Genomic DNA, 21,381 nt, shown 5'->3' with positions numbered 1-21,381 from the left:
TTTCTGAAAGCGTGCACTCTTCATTTCCTGAATGAATTTTCTTACAGGAATCTCAAAGTAGGCACTCAAAAATAGCTAAGATCAGCAGTTGTTTTCTGAAAATTCAAGCTCTTTTGAATGTAAAAATGTGAAGAGGATTTGTTGCACTGTTCTTCTACCATTAGGCTGAAGATTTTTCCTCAAATTTATTTTTTCTCAGAAATTAATTTTTTTTTTGAGCAGGTGGGACTCTAGGGTAAGCAAATTTGTCATTGCTGCTGTAAATATTACAGTTTTCCATTGGTAATAAGGGTCATTTGGTAGCTTCAAAAAACAGGAGGAATTTTGTTTTCAAATTTAGGTTTCTGAAATGAATACCCTAAAAAAATCAGAGAGATTTCCACCATCACCCACCTGCCTTTTTTTCTTCCAGGTTTTTGTACAGGGTGGGGAATGATTCTGACTAGAGCAAACAACTACATCAACTTTCTCACTGCTTTTTTTGCATGGCAAATCATATGTGGAGCGTTTTGAAATACTGGGATAATAATGATCAGGAATATTCAGCTTTATGTGAAAATATGTTTTTCATAATAACAACAACAGTGATAGCCTATTAAAATGTTCACAATGAATGTATTCACCTACCAAAATACCAATGCAGTGGTAGTACCAGCAAGTATAACTGTGCTCACTTTACTCCTCCCTTGGATGGGGAGGTATGACTATGTTGGTGTCACAGTTGCTAGACTCTGCTGAGGTCTAGGATCACTGGGGGAAGAATTCTCTAAAGACCTGTCTGATTTCAGGCTTGTGCTGCTACATCCTCACTGCTATTGCTACCCTTGTTTCTTGAGTTAATAGCATCCATTTCAAGCCCACTTTGCTGCAGTAAATAACATGCAGGTGCACTCTAATATATGCTGGTGTTCAAATGATGTCCATAATGCTGTAGTCCAAAATTATTTTGAAACCTCTTTGGTGTTCTGTGTAGCTCATTTCTTCCATCATCTCTTATGCCTCAACCATGATGTGCAGCCATCCCCAAGTGTTTATAGAAATTACTTGCCTGTGCCATCTTCTTTTCAATGCGTAAGGTTAAACAGTCTATCTTCAGGATACATCTGTCCAGGATTATTATAATTTGGGTGGAATTTAGATAAACCCTGCTATCCAAACAGTAGTTTTTTTGTTGTTCATTGTAAAAATCTATGTAATGTGGCTTAAAGATTAAAACAAAATCTAGACAATTTTGACTAATGCTGAGTTTGTATTTGAAATGCCAGTCATGTTAAATTGTAAGATAAAAAATAAGATATCTGCCAAAAGTCTCCAACTGAGGTAGTATTAGCTCTTTCTGTTTTAATCAGGTGAAATAGAGCTGGCTGAATATAGAGAGACTGGGGCCTTACAAGACAGTATTCTACGCTGTGTGAGAGAAGAAAGCATTCAGAAAAAAAAACTACGCTCTCTAAAACAAAAATCTCTTGATATAGGGAATGCAGACTCCCTGTTGTTTTCATTAGATGAACATCGCAGGAAGTCCTGCATAGACCGGTGTGACTTAGAAAAACCACCTGTCCCTGCTCCTTATGCCATACACAGGCAGAGTGATTATGGAAGATCTCGGCAGAATTCTTCTACTAAAGCTGAAAATGCAGAAACACAAGAAAATCTTCCTCGTACAGAGAGTTTCCAGGAAACAAGAAGACCCGTCATACCAGAAGTTAGGCTAAACTGCATGGAAACCTATGAAGTGAAAGTGGACTCTCCAGTTAAGCCTGCTGGCCCCAAAGAAGATTTAGATCTGATAGATTTGTCCTCTGACTCAACATCGGGTCCTGAAAAGCATTCAGTACTCTCCACTTCAGACAGTGACTCTTTAGTCTTTGAACCACTTCCTCCCCTTAGAATAGTGGAGAGCGATGAAGAAGAAACAACAAACCAGCTGACTGATGAGGTCTCTGGCAAAACCACTGTGTCATCTCCCTCAACTCCTATCAATGTCTCTGCACTCAGCCTCAGCACAACTCCGCTGGTCCAGTTCAGCATTGAAGATTGCTCCAAAGACTTTAGTTCTAAGGATACAAGCAACAGTACTTCAGCAGGAATAGAAGACACCCTTTCCAATTCTCCCAAAGATCAAAAGGACTCTTCAGAGTCAGTTAAGCCAGAACTTCAGGACATGTCCTGTGGGAACCCACTAACACTGAAACAGAAAAGAGACCTGCTGCAGAAGTCATTTGCCCTTCCAGAAATGTCCCTTGATGATAACTCTGAGCTCAGTGTGGAGGAAATTAGACCTAGTGGAGCAATTCCAAGCCCAAATGTGAAGACAGTCCTTATTAAAGTCCCCGAGGATTCTGAAAACCAAACAGAAAGTGATAAACTTGATACCAACGCAGAGTCTGACACTGAACAAACCATGGAGCAGAAACAAGAAGAGGAGGCTGAGGAGTCAGAATTTAAGATTCAGATTGTTCCTCGCCAGAGGAAGCAGAGGAAGATTGCTGTGAGTGCTATTCAGAGAGAATACCTGGACATTTCCTTTAACATCCTTGACAAGCTGGGAGAGCAGAAGGAGACAGGTGAGCTCAATCACTGACCCAGTCAAAAGGCTTATTACTGCATGAAGGTTTTAGTAACAGACCAGTGTAAGGAGAGATGTCTATATGTGTATATAGCATCTAATGTGGCCTGAGCTAGCTGAATGTTCTCAGGTGTTAGCTTCTCACAGTGAGGGTACTAACCATATGGGTATTGTGCATGTGTGAGGGCACATTTGAAAAGGAGGTAGAGCTCAGTGACAAAAATATCGGTTCTGATATCCAAGTTAGGGAGTGAAATTCCATCGCCTCTTTATGTGGGGAGTCATAAAAATTGTCATACATCTGTGCCTTTTATCCTGCTAATCTAGTCCATGCTACACTGATTCTCTTCTATGTGTAGTGATTTTGGCTTTCATTTCATCTGCAAAGTGGATTCAGCAAGGCAGTGGAAAGCAGACTGGATGACGAAGTGTAAAGCTGAGCTGGCTTTAGACTTCAGAACTAAGAGCTCTTGGAATTAACCACAGTTTGAATTTAGGATCAGGCATATGCAGATACTTTGTTTTTCTACAGTAAAACTTTTTTGTAGCCTTCTTTGTATTGGGTATCCACAAAGTTTACATGACTTGTGCTTGTTAAAGATTTAAAGTTCAAGCATGGGGAAAGCCATACAGTATTTCTGTGTATCCCAAGTTTTTTTCAGGTTATTTCAATACAGGGTTTTGTTACTAAGTTTTTCAGGTGGAAAGAAAGTGTTCTAGCTGTTTCCTCTGTTTCCAGCTGGATGTGTCAAACAGATGCAAGAACTGTATGCTGCTGCCTTTTTACTTCTATTGCTAGGATTTTTCAGGTTTTTTTTCAGTTATTAGAATTGTACTAGTCTTTTTTTAACATATTAATTAAAAAAAGAAAGAATCCTTCAGGCCTCAGTTCTTTGTTGCTGGTGAAGTAAGGGGGAGTATTTATGCATTCCTGACCTTACTACTTCTTTCTTAATTACTTCAGAGGGAACCATGTTATAATTTCCTATTGCAATATTCCACATTTACAAGGAGAAATCCTTCAGCGTGATCATAGTTATGCTGTTCCCTTTATGTTTCAGGCCTGTCATCCCAGTTGTGGTTCCAGTAAGCTGAGGAACTACTGGAGCTTTGTAAAAAAAAAAAAAAGCCAAGGGATTTTGAACTGTTGACAGAGGTGCTTAGAGAAGAGTGGCCATGAGATAATTGAGCAGTTAAACTTGAATGCCTTTTTAACTGTTAGTAAGGGCCAGTTTTCATGCAGTAACTAAGACTGTCATCCTTGAAACTGCTTGGGAGAGCTGTCCCAGTTCTGAAACAGCACATGGAACCTAGGATTATATGATGGCCATTTGGCTGCATGCATCTACGTATGTCATCCAAAGGGAGCATAAAACATTCACAATGACTTAATAAGTGCTCACTTAGCAGTTCAGATAACTAGGTATTGGGTAGTTTAATGTATCTCTTATGTTCTGTTTTGCTTTGTTTAGCTTTATTGATTACTATTTTAAAATGTAAGTGTTGTAATTCATTTTAGTAGGCTTAATATCACCATCATAATGGGCTGATGATAATTTCAGTCTTAGTCAAGCTTTTTCTGGCTATTATACTTCCATATGTTTCAGAAGAACTGATCTCTGAATTAAATGTCCAAACGGGTTGTTTCTTCAAGTGCGTAATGCTGGGCTACACAGTTTCCTGCCTGAGACTTTTTACAGCACAGACTTTTTATAGGTTATGCTGAAACCAGCCATCACTTGAAAATTTTTTTGCATTATTCTTCACATATTGACAGTATCAGTCATCATAAAATAAAAACTTTAGCTTTAGTGGCTTATTTTTTTTTTAATGATAGAATCTTAAACTCTTTGACTCTTTAAGGATCAACTGCTTGATCAGCAGCCTTTTGAATAAAAACTGGTAACATGTTGGGGATAAGGCTTTTAAAAGGTGCTAAGCTGTCACTTTAACTTACCTCAGTGGTACCTCTATTATTTCTGTGTTGGTGGTTCTGATAATTGCTCTATGAGTGGGATCAAAATCAAACTCTTTGTGCATTTATTAGTTCTGAGCTCTAAAAAGCACAGGTAGAAATCTCCTTATAAAAGTGTTTTTAACCAGTAGATTCCTGTGCCTCTATAAAAATTGTTATGACATTCACACTGATTCTAAATACTGAAAGTTTAAGCACAAATTTCACACGCAGATCCTGCTACCAAAGGACTTTCAACACTGGAAATGCCAAGAGAGTCATCATCTGCACCGACTCTTGAAGCAGGTGTCCCAGAGACAAGTAGTCACTCTTCCATATCAAGTAAGTTTACCTCTGGTTTGAGGATTAAATCTAAGTTGCTGTATTTGTACATCAGTTGTGTATCATGTATGGTAAATGCCTTCCCTTGAGTTTCATTGATTCTTGGAAGTACAGCTGTGTTGGATATCGTTAGACCTGTTAAATCTCTGATGGTCAGCAGGATTTTAGCAGTTAGTGGCTGCAAGATTTTCTATTGCGATGTGGTAAATTTGACAAATGTGGTTTTCTTGAGTTAGAATAGGTAGCTGCTAAAAGCAGTACTTCATTGAAGCTGAATGTTTATTTTCCAGTGAGCGAAAGCATTGGTAACTGTCAGTACACAGAAGCAGAGGATGAAGGTTCTATAGGGCTGTTAGCATGGTCTTCAGTACATTTCTTGCTGTAGTTCAGGAAAAAAAGCTCTTGTAATTTTTTTAAAATGCCTTGAAATGCTACTTCCTCAGCTGCTCACTGAAATACAGCAACTATTTATCTGAGACTCCCTGTGGTGGGTTGACCTTGGCTGGATGCCAGGTGCCCACCAAGCCGCTCCATCGCTGCCCTCCTCAGCAGAACAGGGCGGGAGAAAATAAGATGAGAAAGAAATGTGGGTCAAGATAAAGGCAGTTTAATGAAGCAATAGGAAAAGTCGTGTGCCCAGAAGTGAATTAAAACAAAAGTTATTCTTTACTTCCCATCAGCAGATCATGTTCAGCCACTTCCCAGGAAGCAGGGCTTCAGTATGCATAATGGTTGCTCTGGAAAACAACAGTTGTAAATAATGGATGTCCTCCCTTCCTTCTCCTTTCTCTTAGCTTTTATAGCTGGTCAGATGGTGTGGACTATCCCGCTGGTCCCTTTGGGTCAGCTGTCCTGGCTGTGCTCCCTCCCAAGATCTCACCCACCCCCAGCCTACTGGTGAGGGGGGGGGGGAGGTGGGGGAGATGGCCTTGATGCCGTGCAAGCACTGCTCAGCAGTGGCCAAAACTCTGGTGTGTTATCACCACCCTTCTAGCTACCAGTACAAGCACAGCACTGTGGGGGCTGCTGTGGGGCTCAGCCAGACCCAATGCACTCCCATACCCATTTCAGTGGAAAGTGAACTGGGTTGGTTTAAGGAGATATTGACACATGGCTTGACAGGGCAGATGTAGGCAACACTGGAAAGTGCAGGCATCTTAGAACTCTGACAAAATCCAGAATGGTGTGTCAATCTAGGTAAAGTTAAGTAACACATCTGAAGGTTGGTGAGACAAGACTGACTAGTAGAAAAGGGAGGGGACGTGATGACCTGCTTTGATACCAGTGACCTGCTAGATCAGCTCAACTGTCTTGCTAAGCTGTGATTTCAGATTGCTATAGAAACGTTGAATTTTAGTTTCTGGAATTCAGCATTTGCTGATTTGATTGGAAGGGGTGTCTGGCCTATTAAAGGAAGATGTTGTTTTAGACATGCTAGATGAGCACTCCAAATTAGAGGTTGCCTCTCCAGTTTTACCACAAGAATCTTGTCTCGTGTGCATCTCATAGTCTGAGTACATTTGTTGGCCACCTAATGATACAGATGTCACTTGCTAAAGCAGCTAAAGAGGTGCCAGTTAAGACCAATCTCCCTCTGGTTTCGCTGAGTGCTAGGTGTTCCTGTAAATTCTCATATATGAAACTGGGGATAGTATCTATATGACATTGAGCCTACATTCCTTTGTAAAAATGCCTTTCCTCTTTCTGTATGCCTCAGTTTCCAACTGCAAAAAGGGACATGAATGCTTCCATTGTGTCTCTTATCCATTTAGACTGAAATATTTTTGAACTTCTACTACGTGTTTTTACAGTGCTTTGCATAATAAGCCCTAATCAGGACTGTGAGCACAAGGCATTTCTGTAACAGAAACAGATAACACTACTTGTACAGCCAGTGGCTGGCCATAGAAGGCATATTTCATCAAGCTGTGATAGGAAGATTTTGACTTTGGACTTCTCTTCTGGAGTAGAGAATTCCACAGCAACGGAGGGATGATTGACCAGATCGCTAGCTAACATATGAAAGGCTCACCAGCTACTAAATGAACTGATCTTGTCATGATTTTCAGGTTTCTTGTAGAAAACCTGATCAAGGAAAACTTCCCTCCCTATGCCAATAGTCAGTCATAGGCATGAAAAGTCATGTACTGGCCCACAGAAATCAGCCTGGCTCCAACACTGGGCTGGCAGCAACCTGGGGTTTTGTTTTTTTAGATTTTTTTTCTTATCAGTATTTGAAATCATGGCTGTCCTTGAGAAATCAAGTAAATAACCCTGGAAATCCAGACCTGCTCAATAATAGCCTGATTATGTGAAATATGCATGACATTTTTTTAATTACATTTGCAAAAGCTGTTAAGAAAATTCAGAGATAATTTTCTATATTTTGACAGTCATCTACACTCCAAGCAGTCTTGTCAGTTCTAACATTAATTGCTGTTCTTTCATCAGGAAATTCTATGCCTGATAAAGTGATAAAGCATCTATTTAAAAATCCTTGCCCTGGAAACAATGGAAATTTTATTTTTCTCATAATTTGCTGTAAAAGGCAGCTGCAGTGTAACTTCTAAAAGTGAAACATGGAATGGTCTCTTGGTCTGGCTCAGTCTCAGAAGTTCAGTTATACAATGTCTGGTTTGCAGCCATGCTGGAGAAGTTTGTACTTGGACCAAAAATAGAGTTTAAATGAACTGTGATATATTGAAAGGATATAAAGAGGGAAAATGTAAAATACTTCACCTAATAAAATAATTGCAGTGTGCAGATTCCCACTGAAGTTATCATTGTGTTTACTATTACTGAAGGCCCATATCCCTTTTGTTAGGGAGTACTCTGCTTTCTCTGAATTTGAAACTCTTGGAAAGAAACTAGCTAGAGTAAGTTTAGAAGGCATTCAACCCCTCAGAGCTTTCTGAAAGCTGTAGTTTATCCCTTGTCTGTACTTCTTCATCAAGTTTAATAATGGGAAATGTGGATTGTTTTCAGAGCTTAGCTGGGTGGTGTTAGGAATTTTAGAATGGAACTACCTGATACTATGTTAATACTCTTTGTAACAATGTTGACTGTAGTTGCAGATGAAAATAATCATTAGGAGAAGATTTTGCTTTTTTGCCCTTGCTTTAAGGCCCTGCTGGGGAAAGCAGGTAAACATACACTTAAGGTAACGTTTTAAAAACTTGCCTGCATGAAGGTACAACTCAGCAGTCTCACATACCTCGTTCAAGCAGGTCTTAAAACTCCGTCTTCATACCGTAAACAGTGATTTTGGTTTTAGTGGTGGAAGTTTGTTGCTCAGACTCAATTGTGAAAGTGAATCTATTATTTTCATTCAATTTGACTTTTCCTATGAATGGAGAAAAAAGAGAGTCAAGAGTTATATATGATGTGTTTCTTCCTCCATTTAAGCACTGAGAAAATACATGACCAAAAAGGTCTTAAATTTTAAATCGACAATTGTTTTTTTGGTGGGTTTTTTTTTGGTGGTGGTTGGGTTTTTTCTTTCGTGTGTGTGTGTGTGTGTGAGCATTATCCAGTGAAGACACATCTCTTAAAGCAAACAGTAATATCCATTTAAAGAAGTATTGTAAATAGTTGGATGAGGAAAAATTGCTTGCTTGCTGCTTGATAGCTCTGTGTAAGAAGAAGAATGACAGAGAATTTACAAAAGGGACCCATCTTCAAAGGCATGCTGGTGTCACACTTCAGAGAGATGTGCAGGTGTTATGCCTGAGTGGTGGGTATTTAGGAGTCCTGTTCAGGCTGCATCACCCATGAAGGGTGCTGGTGCTACAGAGTCGGTGAATTTGTTTTCCTATGGTGAGCACAGACAGAGCAGTCCTCCATAACTTCGCAGGGAAGACACTGAGTTTCCTTCCTTGGTACACTGTATGTGAGTGAGATCCAAGTGTACGTTTATCACCTGTCAGCATGGGTTTTTTGGGTACTATCTTACACTTCATAGATACCAAGTATTTTGAAGAGCTTTTATGATATTTGGAGACAAAAAGGTATTGACAGTTGGCACAGTGGATAAGATCCTGAATCCGAGTCACTTATGACTAATGTCGTTGGGGCCAGAACTGTACCTGGTGTAGTTGTGTGAAAAGTACATACTGACTTGAGCAAGATCCTTAGAGCAAGCAGTCATTGCCCTTTCAGTATTTATCTCATGCTGGCTTGTAAGATCAGGAAATAAGGGTAGTTTTACATGTTGTCTGAGCCCCTGAAATCCTTTTGCATTTCTGACTTGCAGCTCAGTTCAGACAAATGAAAAGAGGCTCTTTGGGAGCTCTGACAATGAACCAGCTAATGAAGAGGCAGCTGGAACACCAGTCTAGTGCTCCCCACAATATCAGCACTTGGGATACTGGTGAGCTGCATTTATTGTTCTTTATTTCTATTTCCTAAACCAATTACTTTCTTTATCAATCCATTTAAAAAGTGACTATTTCTATTCTACCATTGCAGATAAGTATTCAGTCTCAAGTCTAAAGTGAAACTTTATAGTGAGTACCAGATTCTCACCTGGTGTGAATTTGAGCAGTTGGATATTTGGGAGGTAGTCTCTCTAGTACAGTGATGTCCCTGCAATTTTGCATATCACTTGGATTATTTCCTGGCCTCACTGAATGAAATGGAACTATCACTGTTGATTTCATTAGATATAGGATTTTATCCCTGGTGCATGGAATCCTTTATTTGCATGTATGTTTACAATGGTCTTGGTACCCAAGGAGTTACGCCTCGTATCAGCATTTTGTTTCTCTTTAGAGAAGTTTCTGCCAGCTCATGCTGAACACCTGAAGTTTCTGTTCACTCACTGACCTGCTTTTGCTCCCTTTAAAATGAATGCAAAGCAATGAAAACTGAATTAAGCACATAATTTCTTTATTACTCAAGTGTTCTGATTTTTTTTCTTCTACGAAAGATTTTCTGTTATGGACAAATTCATAGCAGTTGTCACTAGATGATGATTTCATTCTGGTTTATAATAAATGCTAGATAGTTTATTGCCCATCTTACTATTAGCGACATTATAGAGTCATGCTTCTTAGGAATTTATCAGCAGGTCCAGATGCATCCACTGAAAGCAATGGTTAAAACATTATATGGAACTTAGCATGCTGAATGAATGTCTCATTGCCAGTTGTGGACAGCTGAATTAAAATTTTTGCTTAATTCAGTCTTCAGCATCAAGCTCTGTCAAACTAAATCTTGTAGCTGAAGAATGGCTAAAGGTATTGTATATAGTTCAGGATTATCCTTTCTACTGCATCTGAGTAGCATGCTCAGCATGAGATCTTTAAATCATGAAGGTCAGAATTTCTCAATGATAACAATGGATTTCTTTGTCATATCAGCAGGTAAGTTTATTTATTGAAGAGACTTAGCCGGTATCACCTACTTTCTCAGGCAAGGGTTTAGAGATGAAAAAGTTACCGCTTTCATTCTGCAAAAAGTAATTAGCCTGTATTCAAGAGGAACAAGTCAGTACTCAAAACCACTTAGGAACTCTGTTGTGTTGATCTTGTTCCAAGTCCACCAGCTTTTTTCACAACATCTATGACTTTTCCCTCTAACATTCATTCCAGCTAAAGGCCTCCAGGCATGGAGATGCAAAATGAAGTGTTCTTTTCTGGAAAGATTTGCATCTCAGTCTCTCTTTCAACAATTAGCTTCAAAGTAAAATTAATATTTGGACAGAAAACAGGTGGATTTTTTTCAGGACAAGTGCTCAATGTGACTTTGTCATTTCAATGTCACACCACAATTTTAGTACTCATTGTTTGCAGGTATAACAACTAGGAAACAGTCTTATCCCACATAAGTGTATGATGCATGCTTGGTTCATGCATGCTTTTTTGTTTGTTTGTTTTTTACATTGGTAGGTAGCATGTGTCTGTGTCTATTTAATTTCTTATTCCAAACCACTCTTTTCCCAAGCTTGCTATCTGTACAATGAAATAATTTTGTATCTAGCTTCTGTCAGCACAAACTATACCTGACTTCTAGTCTCTTGGTGTTTCTAAACATTGTCTTTCTCTTTTTGTGACTCCTTCCATATCTTGTTGAATCTTTATGGCTAACACATCCTTTCTTGTTTAATGACACTTCCCTAAAAAGCCTTCTTTGGTATTAGGTTATCTGTGTCTTTTTCCTTTGTGGACTTCTTTCATCTTTTTCTCCCCCTCCCTCTCCCCCCTTTTCTGTGCTTAAAAAATTAACTCTTTCCTTTTTTCAGTATCTGTTTTGTTTGTCTTTCTCTTAACTGTTAAAAGTCTTGTGGTGCTGGTGGCAGATGCTGGATTCGTATTTCTGGAGACTGAAGTTCTGTATTTATTCACAGAGCAGATACAGCATGGAAAGCGGCTATGCAATGTCCCCGTTTGCCTAAACCCTGACTTGGAGGGACCACCACTAAGAATCAGAGGTTAGTTCAGTGTCCATTTGACCTAATCTTTCTGCTAAGACTGCCAGGAAGTATTTTGGTTAGTACCAAATGGTGCTGAATTGTATGTTCCATTTGCCTGTACTGTCCTGCAGAACATAGGTTATTGAAAATTGTTAGATAAGACATTTACTGCAAGACAGGGACAACTGGTAAGAAGTACTGGCTTTCGGCTAGTTCTTGTTTTGGCTGTCAACCTGGAAATAAAAGACTCTATGCAGAGTGTGGTTAAATTTCATTTCTTTATGAACTCTCCTCCTTCACAGCTGAAATACATCCAGACTTTCTTAGAGCCTTGCAATGGGGCAGTGACCTACCTTCTTTGCCTAAATCATGATTTTTCTCACTGTTCAGTGCACAAGAGAGGACATTTTTATTTTAAGTAGTTAAGTCTTATTCCAACATTGTAACCTGCATTATGACAGCTTTTAGTATTTGTGTGCTGCAATGTGACTTACATCTAGAGAACATGACAGTGAAACTTCCAAAGTCACGGTAGAGGGTTTTTATTCATTTGTGAGGGGGGAAGGAAAAAACCTGGCTAGAAAGATGCGTAAATTTGCTCCTATTCGTTGTGTTCTGGATGGTGTCCTATGTTTCTGAAGAGTATTCTGGACTTCCTGAAGTGTCTGCTCATATCCACCAAAATCTCAGGGGACAGTTATGAAGTACCAAACTCTATATGTAAAAGAAATATTTTCTTCCTAGTAAAATGACTGTTTAAAACCTATCTTATTCTTGTGAAACAAGCCCTCATCACTCCACATATTTTGAGTTCAGAAATTGTGGGAGCTTGTTAGATTGTTTTTCTTGAAACCTGATATTAAATTTGCTTTTCCTGCAGTAACTGGGATTATCTCATCATAAATTCCACCTGAACCTAGCTTAGTTGGAGAAGCTTCCTCCTTTTTCCATAGTTAAAAGTTATCAGAACAGGCTAATGTTAACATGAAATCCGAATCTGCAGATTGAAGCATCCAGCAAGAAAGTTGATAAAATGGATTACTTAATCTGTGGTTGAATTGGCATCAAAAGGGCATTGGTACTCTTCTAAAAACTGGTTCACAAAATGAACTTTTCATAGATTGGTCTTTAAAATGAGATGCCCTTGGGGCATATATACCTAATGATGATGATAACAGCTGAGTTCCCTGAAGTCATTAATGGGGCTGACCTGTCTGGGAGCAAGAGTAATGTTGTCTCAATCGTTTCAGCTACATGTGGCCACCAAAACAGATACTTTTCTTAAGGAATTGAATCACTTTCTGTCTTAGTGACCTGGAGAATGAAACTGCTAACTATTTGCGTGATCATCACAAAGCATCTCAGATCAATGACATAGCTTGTACATCATTGTAGCTTTGATCCAAGTTTCTGATAGCTCATGAATGAGTCTGATTATTCTTCTTGAGGTTTTCTTAGCAACCAGATGAGCTGGAGAATTGCTCCTTCTGTGTTTATTTCCTGCAATTGCTATTTTCTGTTTAATGAAAACAAAGGGACCAAGGGAGGAAAACCACCATACTGGAGTGATGTTAGACTGTTGGACTACCCTATATTGTTGTAGTTCAGGAAGGCAGAACTCAGAGAAGCCAAGAGTTTGAATCTTCCATTATCCATAACTTTTCCTGTTGAAACAAGCATCTATTAGAAATCAGGTACACAAAAAGAGCCAAAAGCAAAGGGAACCCCATAAGCTGGCATGATCACAGTGGCTATGCCCAGCTGAACAGCTCATCTTTGGAGAATAAAGATGCTTGTGAAGACTTTCAACAGAAAACATTTCTAATCATTAGGCCTCCAGTGTTCTCAACGTTTCTCAACTCCTTATGAATTACTTCTAGCTGTCCTTTCCTGATTTCTTTCCTATGTTTCTCTTAGGGATGGTAGGAATAGATTGATAACCTGGTGTTGAGACTTATGAGCTTGTTTCCTTCTTCATGTCACGGAGAACTATGGGAAGGTAATTCCCCAGAAGTACAGGGAAAGACTGCAAATCTCGTGTCCAGTCTCATAGCAACTGTAGAATCATCCTCTCTCCCTAAATATGACTAAATACAATTACATCCACCTTCCTGGAATTTTTGTTCTTTGTTAATTTTTTTCCAAGGTTGCTTTTTTGGTAATTTTTTAAAATAATAGTGCTAAGTAATAAGAATAATCTGGGAAAAGCAAGGACTGTGATTTATATCCTTTTGTAGACACACTTTATTTCTTATTTCTGTGCACAGTAAAACCATTATGGCTGCTTTTTAGAAGTCTGCTCTTCAAGCAGTTTGGATTTCTGTTTAGTGATTTTCTTTCCTTTTTTTTTTTGTTTTTTATTTTTTTTCCTCCTAATTACCTTAAGGTGCCACAAAATCTAGCTTGCTGTCAGCACCCAGTATAGTCAGTATGTTTGTACCAGCACCAGAAGAATTTGCCGATGACCAGCCCATTGTGATGACTGACAAGTAAGTTCTTTTCCTGTTCCTCTCAAAGAACTAGTTGAACTTCAAATAGGTCAAGTAAAGTGTAGATATATTTTATGGAAATATAAAGTCCATTATATAATTTGTTTGTATGATTGATTTTTTATTTTATTTTTTTTTTACCCCAAGTTTAACATTTTCTAAACACTGCTAGCAAGATGTGCTTTTAATTAATTAGCACCTGTGTGAGTTTGCACAGGTGACATGATGACTTAGGCTATTGTGTGTGCATGGAGGGCAGGGGAAGCACTTTCCATTCTATTTTAAATCAAGGGTTCCTTGTGATCCATCAAAACCCAATTTCACCATAAGAAAAATAAAAGTTCTTTTTTAAAATTTCTTCGGGTTTCTTTTGGAATAGGTAACTGTTGATATGTAACCAATGTAGCATTTTTAATGCTGATACTCACTGATCCCAAAAGCTTTTGCAAACCTTAATTGGTTGGTTAAATGCCTCAAAAGGAAGTGTTAAATCTAAGTGTGCTCATTTAATGAAGAAGTAAAGCAGTCAGCAGGGAGCCATGCATTGATTTGGTCAAAAATTGGGAAGAAAAGCCAGAAGTTCTTGCTTGTGTTTTTGTGCTCAGTTCAGTAAGACGGATGTGCCAGGGTGATCACTGGAGAAAGACAGGGCCATTGTGCAGGTTGTGGCTGGAAGTGGACCTTAATGTGTGGCAAAGTGAAGCATCCCAAAAGTTAGGCTTATTTTTGGCACCTCCTTTGGCCATTTCACCAAAGCTCTAGCACCACCTATTAAGATATAGAGTGGGTGAGCTTGGTTTTCATGATTCTGTTGGCGTATTTTCTTATTGTTCAAAGGTAAGAAAATTGCCTATACAATTCCATTAACTTAAAATATCACAATCTGTTGGAGTCATTAGCAACTGATTGATCCAATTAAGCAAGCCTTCCTACTGGGCTGAGATAAGCCAGTTTCCCACATTGGTTTGCCTTTTTTGTGGGTTGTGAAAGCCTGTCTCATCTCTTCTAAATCTGACATCCTCTTTATAATTAGACCTTATGGAGCCCTTTCAGAACTACATCAGTTGTTTTTGAGCATTTCAGAAAGGGTGAGTGACTCAGCAGCAAATCAGCCCTGAGAAAGCAGACTTTTCTGAAATCTAAGCTTCTGTGCCCCTGAGAGGTCCTTTCATTTCTTTCTTAATAGCTATAACTGCTGTGGGAACCAATCAGATTATTGTTTCCTAATCGTATAATTCGTTATTCATAATTTGTGACTGACAGGAAGGACAGTGTGAAATTGTTCCATCTCTTTAAGATCATCCATGAGTGTCATTGTTTGTGTCTATGCTGCTAAATAGAGGAGTGCCAGGGGTTTGAGCCCTTGCCTGAGCCTGAGTTGCATAAACTGGCTGGTGTTCACATTGCTGAGGGCTGGTCTTCACTGCTTCAGATTTCTCTTGGGTAGTGGAAACTGAAGAAGTCCAATACAGTGAGGGAATTGACCAACACTTGCCAATGCAGGACCCAAAAGAAGGCCTGCCCTGTGGCCCTCTTTCATTTGTTAGTGAAGAAACGGCCAGTGCAGCTAGTGAGAAGCTTGATTAATATTTGAAAGCCACAGACTGTTATTAATTATAGAAAGATCACAATTACGTTACCTTTCTAAATACATTTTAAATAGAATGCGCTAAGTAATAGTACTTTAAAGAGACATAATTGTACAAGTATGTGTATATATAGTAATACTTTGTTTAAAATTTGTTAATGTCAGTTTTTAAAACTGTTCTTTGCAGATGCCATGACTGTGGGGCTATTCTTGAAGAATATGATGAAGAAACACTAGGCCTGGCCATAGTTGTGCTCTCAACCTTCATTCACCTTAGTCCAGACTTGGCTGCTCCTCTGCTGTTGGACATCATGCAGTCTGTAGGAAGGTAAATTCAGGACTTTCCTCTCTCTGATATGACTGAAAGAGTTTTGTGCCTGCAACTGGGTAAATTTATTACACTATATGAAGTTACGTGTTTTAGAACTCTTAACTCAATGATACCTGGTTCTGTCTGCTGTGTTACTCATTTTATCAATTTCTTATGTAATTTCTTCCACTGTCGCTTCAGGTTTGGTCAGCTCCTTTCATGTCCTCCCTTTTTACCCTCCAAATGGAGGTTCCAGCTTGGGAATCTCCCCAACTTGTCCCACTGTGAGCAGCGATGTGAAGAACTAAGTTTTTCTGCAGTACCTTTATCTTCCTTGAGGACCCTGTTTATTACCTGAACAGCAATTGACACAATAATTGGTGTGCTTCTTGATCCCATTTTATCTGAAGAAACATTTACTCTTTGTTTTTATTCCTTCTGCTAGTTGGTCCTTGAACCATTTTTTGGTCCACCTTCCTTTCGTTTTTACATTGGATTTGTCAGAATTTATGCTCTTTTCTGCTTTTATTTGAGACATGACTTCAGCTTCTTGAAAGAAGCTGCCTTTTTTTCCTAATAACTTCCCTCACCTTTCCTTTCTTCTGCTCTCTTGAAGGCTTTCTTAACAAGTGGGGTACCTTGGCCCAGTCCTTGTAGTGTTATGTTCTTAAAGAGCTTCTGCGCTTCTTGTAAAGACTGAATTCTCTTGGCTACCCCCTTTTTGCTGCTTTGAAAGACTTTTTCACTTTTATGTAGTTCCTGCTTTAGAAGTTATGCACAAATACGGTCAGTTTTTCTGGATTTTTTTTTCCTCCTGGAGGACTGTTGACTCGTAGGAATAATTATTCATTAGCATACCTGAAGCTCTTCAGGCTTTTTGACCATATTTTGTATGCTAATTAAGTAAAGAGCTGCATCTCCTTATGAGGCTTTCTAACTAGCTGCAGCATGAGATTGTCTCTGATAATGTCTTAAACATTTGGTGTCTATTATTTTTCTCTTGTTACTTCTGTCCAGTGTGCACGGGATAATGGAAGTACACCGTTACTATTGTTCTTCTTCTTGTTGCTGCCTTGGCCACTTCCACAACTTCCTGCCTAAGAGGTGGGAGGGATGTGTTGGGGGTGCTCCAGAATAAACTTCTGAGCAGCATGAGAACTGCAGAAACGATGCACAGCTTTCCTTTTCCATGTTCTTCCCAGTGACTGAAGTTAAAATTGCTTGACTGTGACTTCTGCAGGGGTACAGCTTTTCACATCCCTGCCTCTCCACTACCTCCAAATTCCATTTAAACACAGCAGCTATTCACGTCCTCCATTTCCATTAATTTCAAGGCTGCAGTTCCCTGCTGTCATTGCTAATGAACTCTGATGGAGGCAAAGTTTCTAATCTAGACAGATGCTATCCATTCTCTGTGATTCTTGTAAAAACAACAGTACTACAGCCACAGAGGGGAAATCATTTGGAAGATAAATTATCAAGGGATGAGGGCCAAGTGGGCTACTTTCTTCTGTGCTTTGAGGAAGAAATGCTGCATCTTTAGAGGGAGACAGCTGATTGTTTTAGAGCAGCAGATGGCATGCAACATGAATATTCCTGGTAAATGTCCTGTGTTTTCTGTCATTTTTGACAAATTCTAAGTCCAGTAAGAGGCTTCTCACAAAGGAATTACTTTCAATACATGCAAAATAAGTAGCATATACAAGCAAAGAGGCATTCAGGTGCCTCATATGTATAACCTAAGTCACTGTCTTTCAGCAAGCAGTGCTGTGTCATTACCTCCAGCAGAGGTGAGAATGAATTGGACTTCTTGCATTTTTATTCTTAGAAAAAGAACTACTAACTACTATTTTCATGCTTAGAAAAGGAAACAAGGAAGTAGGAAATCCAGGGCCTTTCAGAATAGCTAAAGAATACACAGATTTTCAAAAGTTATTTGGCTACCTGCAGGTACACATAGGCATCTATTGGGATTTTCAGAAGAGAAAAAGTTCTATGTTCAAGTTACTGACAATTAGAGATTGATATGTGTATAGGACTCCGGCATGCCCTTAACTTTATACTCTCATTCCCGAATCAAGATTTTTGACTTGTTGATTTGTATTTTATTGATATCCAGTGAGATTTAGCTTTCCAAGCATCAAAGTCCTGTTTGAAAATGGCATTTAGGCTCTTGAGTTAGTGGGGAGCTTTGAAAAATTTCTGTTCTTAACATTTACAAATTTGAACGCATCCATTTACTGTCTACTGTCCATTTACTGTTCTGCTTTGTGGTCTGCAAAGTGGAGGTAATGATGGGGCTTCATGGCCTTTGTGTGACAAAATATTTAGAGAGGTAATGATAAATGCATACAAGCTGTACATTTCAAAAAGTTTCAGATGTTCCCAAGTGTTAAGTGTAGTTCATGTCTCATGAAGTTTTCCTGAAGTTAGAAAACAAATGTTCTGTTTATCATAAAAACCGCACTTGTATTATTGCATTCAAAAGGAGAGAAAAACTTTGCATCGGACTTTTATTTATTTTAGAAGAAATATTGTACGCTGTTGTATTTGAATGCTTTAGTAGATTTTTGAAAATAAATGTAATGTCCATTGGGCATGTGATTGTTCTCACTGCATTCTACAGAAATCCTCATGTTCTTTAGTGTAAGCAGATGCTACAGTTACTCCAGAATCAAGGTCTGTATTGCTTGAAGGTAGCTTTCGACCTGTTTTCACCCAGAATTAGCTTTGCACACCAGAATTAATATGCTGTATTTTAGTGTGGACTCGTCTTAACAGTAATGGAGTCAGGGAGTTTTTCTGATTTAAGCTGAGACAACTGAAAAGAATATAATCTTCAATCCCCTGAGAGTATTGCACTGTTGAAAGTATGTTGTATTCCCAGCATGTCATGCATCATTAATGAAAATCACCATCCATTTTGATTTACACTTACGCATTTGACTGAGCTGCCTTAGAGTAATTTTTGGATTTTGCAGTGGTGACTAGAGAGGACACTGTTTTCAGAACAGAGGCTGACTGAGGATTGAGCTACAGCTAAATCCACCCTAAAAGGATCATGAATCAAAGATAAACATTGAAGGCCATATCATGAGCAAATTAGTGTAGCTCTATGAATTTTCCATTTAGACATATCATAGAATCGTAGAATGGTTTGTGTTAGAAGGGACCTTTAAGATCATCTAGTTACAAACGCCTGCCATGGGCAGGGACACCTTTCACTGGACCAGGTTGCTCAAAGCCTCATCCAGCCTGGCCTTGAACACTTCCAGGGATGGGGCATCCACAGCTTCTCTGGGCAGCCTGTGCCAGTGTCTCACTACCCTCACAGTAAAGTATTTCTTCCTAATATCTAATCTAAATCTACCCTCTTTCAGCTTAAAGTCATCCCCCTTGTTCTATCACTACAAGCCCTACTAAAAGGTCCTATTTCAGCTTTCTTGCAGGCCCCCTTTAGGTATTGGGAGGCTGTTAGAAGGTCTCCCCAGAGCCTTCTCCTCTCCAGGCTGGACAACCCCAACTCTCTCAGCCAGTCTTCGTAAGAGAGGTGCTCCAGCTCTCTGATCATCTTTGTGGCCCTCCTCTGGACTTGCTCCAGCAGCTCCATGTCATTGTTACGTTGGGGGCCCCAGAGCTGAGTGCAGTAATCTAGTTGGGTCTCGTGGGAGCTGAGTAGAGGAGCAGAATCACCTCTGTTGACCTGCTGTTCATGCTTCTTTTGATGCAGCCCAGGATTCAGTAGGCTTTCTGGGCTGCAGGTGCACATTTCTGGGCCACCTTGAGCTTTTGGTCCACCAGTTCCACCAAGTCCTTCTCCTCAGGGCTGTTCTCAAGCCATTCTCTGCCCACCCTGCATTGATACTGGGGGTTGCCCCGACCCAGGTGTAGGATCTTGCACTTGGCCTTGTTGAATTTCATGAGGTTTGCACAGGCCCACCTCTCCAGCCTGTGAAAGTCCCTCTGGGTAGCTATCCATTTATACCAGCTGAAATACTGATGTGCAGCAGATGAGAGTAAAAATTGCATGGTATTTTCTGTGTAAGAGATGTTGCCAATGTACATCTTTGTAACTGCTTTTTAGTATTAAAGGTGTGCTGCTTTGGTATTATAAGCCCCAATTCTGTTTATTTACATGTCCTGGATATCGAAGGGCATGATTTTGCTTTAATATTGTGTTCAGTGTTTTCATCACTGAGTGCCCATATTTGCCTTCAAAGTCTATATTTAGGTACTAAAATACATGACCTAATTTTTGAGAACCCAGTATTTCTTATATGACTTTATAAGAGCTCACAGGTATTTAGTGTTCCTGAAATTAGGCCAGTTATTTAAGTGTCAAAATCTGGAAGTAGAAGCCTCACTTCAGGCTGCCAAGTAGAGAATTTGGGCTTAGTCTATGTTCGTGTGTTAATCAGAAAGAATTCAGTCATTAGGCAGCTTCTGGCAAACCTTTTTTTTTTTTCTCCAAATCCCTCTAGGTTAGTAATTATCCATGATGTGCATGTAAGGCAATAGCTTTACTTCATTATCTTCGTGCTAGTATAGGGAAGCAAGTAGATTTGTCTTTAGAGCTGTTAAGTATTTGTGAGACTGCAAGCCTGAACAGAGTTTATATGTCATGCAAACATTATTTGACTGAATTTATGTGCTTTTCTGAAGACCTTTATGGGGTTATTTTAAATATTCTTTAAATTTCTTTTTTATTCTTTCAGAAAAAAAGATGATGTATTGGCTTACTTTAAAATGAAACACAAAAAAAAAGCGTGAGAGCTTCACTTATTTTTTTAATTTTTATTCCAGGTTGGCATCAAGTACCAGTTTTTCTAATCAAGCAGAAAGGTATGGTAGCAAAAGATACATTGGCCAAAATGAAACAATTCATCTAAAGCATCATCCTCCCTAGCCCTGAAATCAATTAAATTTAACTTTTTAAAAATTTATTTAAGGTTTGTGACAGTAAGAGGAAAAACCTGTCCTTTCCCACTTGTTTCAAATATCTCATGTGTTCTGAAGGTGAACAGGAACCCATATTCATATGTATTGAACTTGTAAAAAATCAAGTTCAGACATAATTTAAAGATGCCTTCTGGTTTCCATAATTTCAGTGCAGCTTTTTCTAGCCTGTTCTGTGTTCAGTATTTGTCTTAATAGACTGTCTCCATACACTGAATCAAGTGAATCATCCTTGGCCATGGAGAACCCCTGGTAGTGATGTCTCATTGTGTAAATCAGATGCTGAATAGGATAAATTCATTTTGCGAAGCTGTAGAACATGTTAAAATGTGCAGTTTATGAGTAAATTGATAATACTTCAGCTTTTTAAATGAAACCATTCATTTTATGAGTGATCAGAAAGTACTTCATCTCTTGAAGGAAAATCCAAGAGGCAAATTAATATATAAATAATGTGTGTTGACCTGTTCTTCATGTGTTTTATGTTAACGCCAAGAACCTCATCTGGTATCACTGAAATACACGATGAGAGAGCAGGACTATATTCAGACTCAGGTGACTCACAAATAAAACTGTGAGCTATTTATTGGGACTTAAATACCTTAGCTATGTGTACATAACTTTCAGCTCTGCGTAATCCAGCTGAAGTCATAAAATCAACATGCTGAACTCTTTTTTTGGTATCAGGACAGTTCTGCTTTTGATTGAATACTTCCATAATTAAAAAGAATAGCATCATCTTTATTTTCTCTGTGTAGTCA

General features: G+C 39.0%; 1 protein-coding gene and 1 long non-coding RNA gene across 12 annotated transcripts in view; one reads left to right on the top strand and one right to left on the bottom strand.

Annotated features, from left to right (window-relative positions):
* UNC79 (unc-79 homolog, NALCN channel complex subunit) overlaps nucleotides 1-21,381 on the top strand; it is a 116,781-nt gene that overhangs the window by 59,661 nt on the left and 35,739 nt on the right. For 7 of the 8 annotated variants that reach the window (XM_040601659.1, XM_040601656.1, XM_040601655.1 and 4 more), the window contains 7 exons: nucleotides 1,350-2,567; nucleotides 4,758-4,865; nucleotides 9,118-9,234; nucleotides 11,212-11,295; nucleotides 13,664-13,766; nucleotides 15,542-15,682; nucleotides 20,468-20,506. In XM_040601659.1, coding sequence (XP_040457593.1) covers nucleotides 1,350-2,567; nucleotides 4,758-4,865; nucleotides 9,118-9,234; nucleotides 11,212-11,295; nucleotides 13,664-13,766; nucleotides 15,542-15,682; nucleotides 20,468-20,506 — 1,810 coding nt within the window. The remainder of the gene's footprint in view (nucleotides 1-1,349; nucleotides 2,568-4,757; nucleotides 4,866-9,117; nucleotides 9,235-11,211; nucleotides 11,296-13,663; nucleotides 13,767-15,541; nucleotides 15,683-20,467; nucleotides 20,507-21,381) is intronic. The other variant, XM_040601658.1, reaches the window with a different exon arrangement.
* LOC121091638 overlaps nucleotides 1-21,381 on the bottom strand; it is a 74,640-nt gene that overhangs the window by 26,397 nt on the left and 26,862 nt on the right. The window lies entirely within an intron of this gene.

This window comes from Falco naumanni, chromosome 7, assembly GCF_017639655.2.
Source record: "Falco naumanni isolate bFalNau1 chromosome 7, bFalNau1.pat, whole genome shotgun sequence".
In the NCBI taxonomy this organism is placed as follows: domain Eukaryota; kingdom Metazoa; phylum Chordata; class Aves; order Falconiformes; family Falconidae; genus Falco; species Falco naumanni.
The sequence above is the reverse complement of the archived record's forward strand: the minus strand, read 5'-3'. Positions and strand labels throughout refer to the sequence as shown.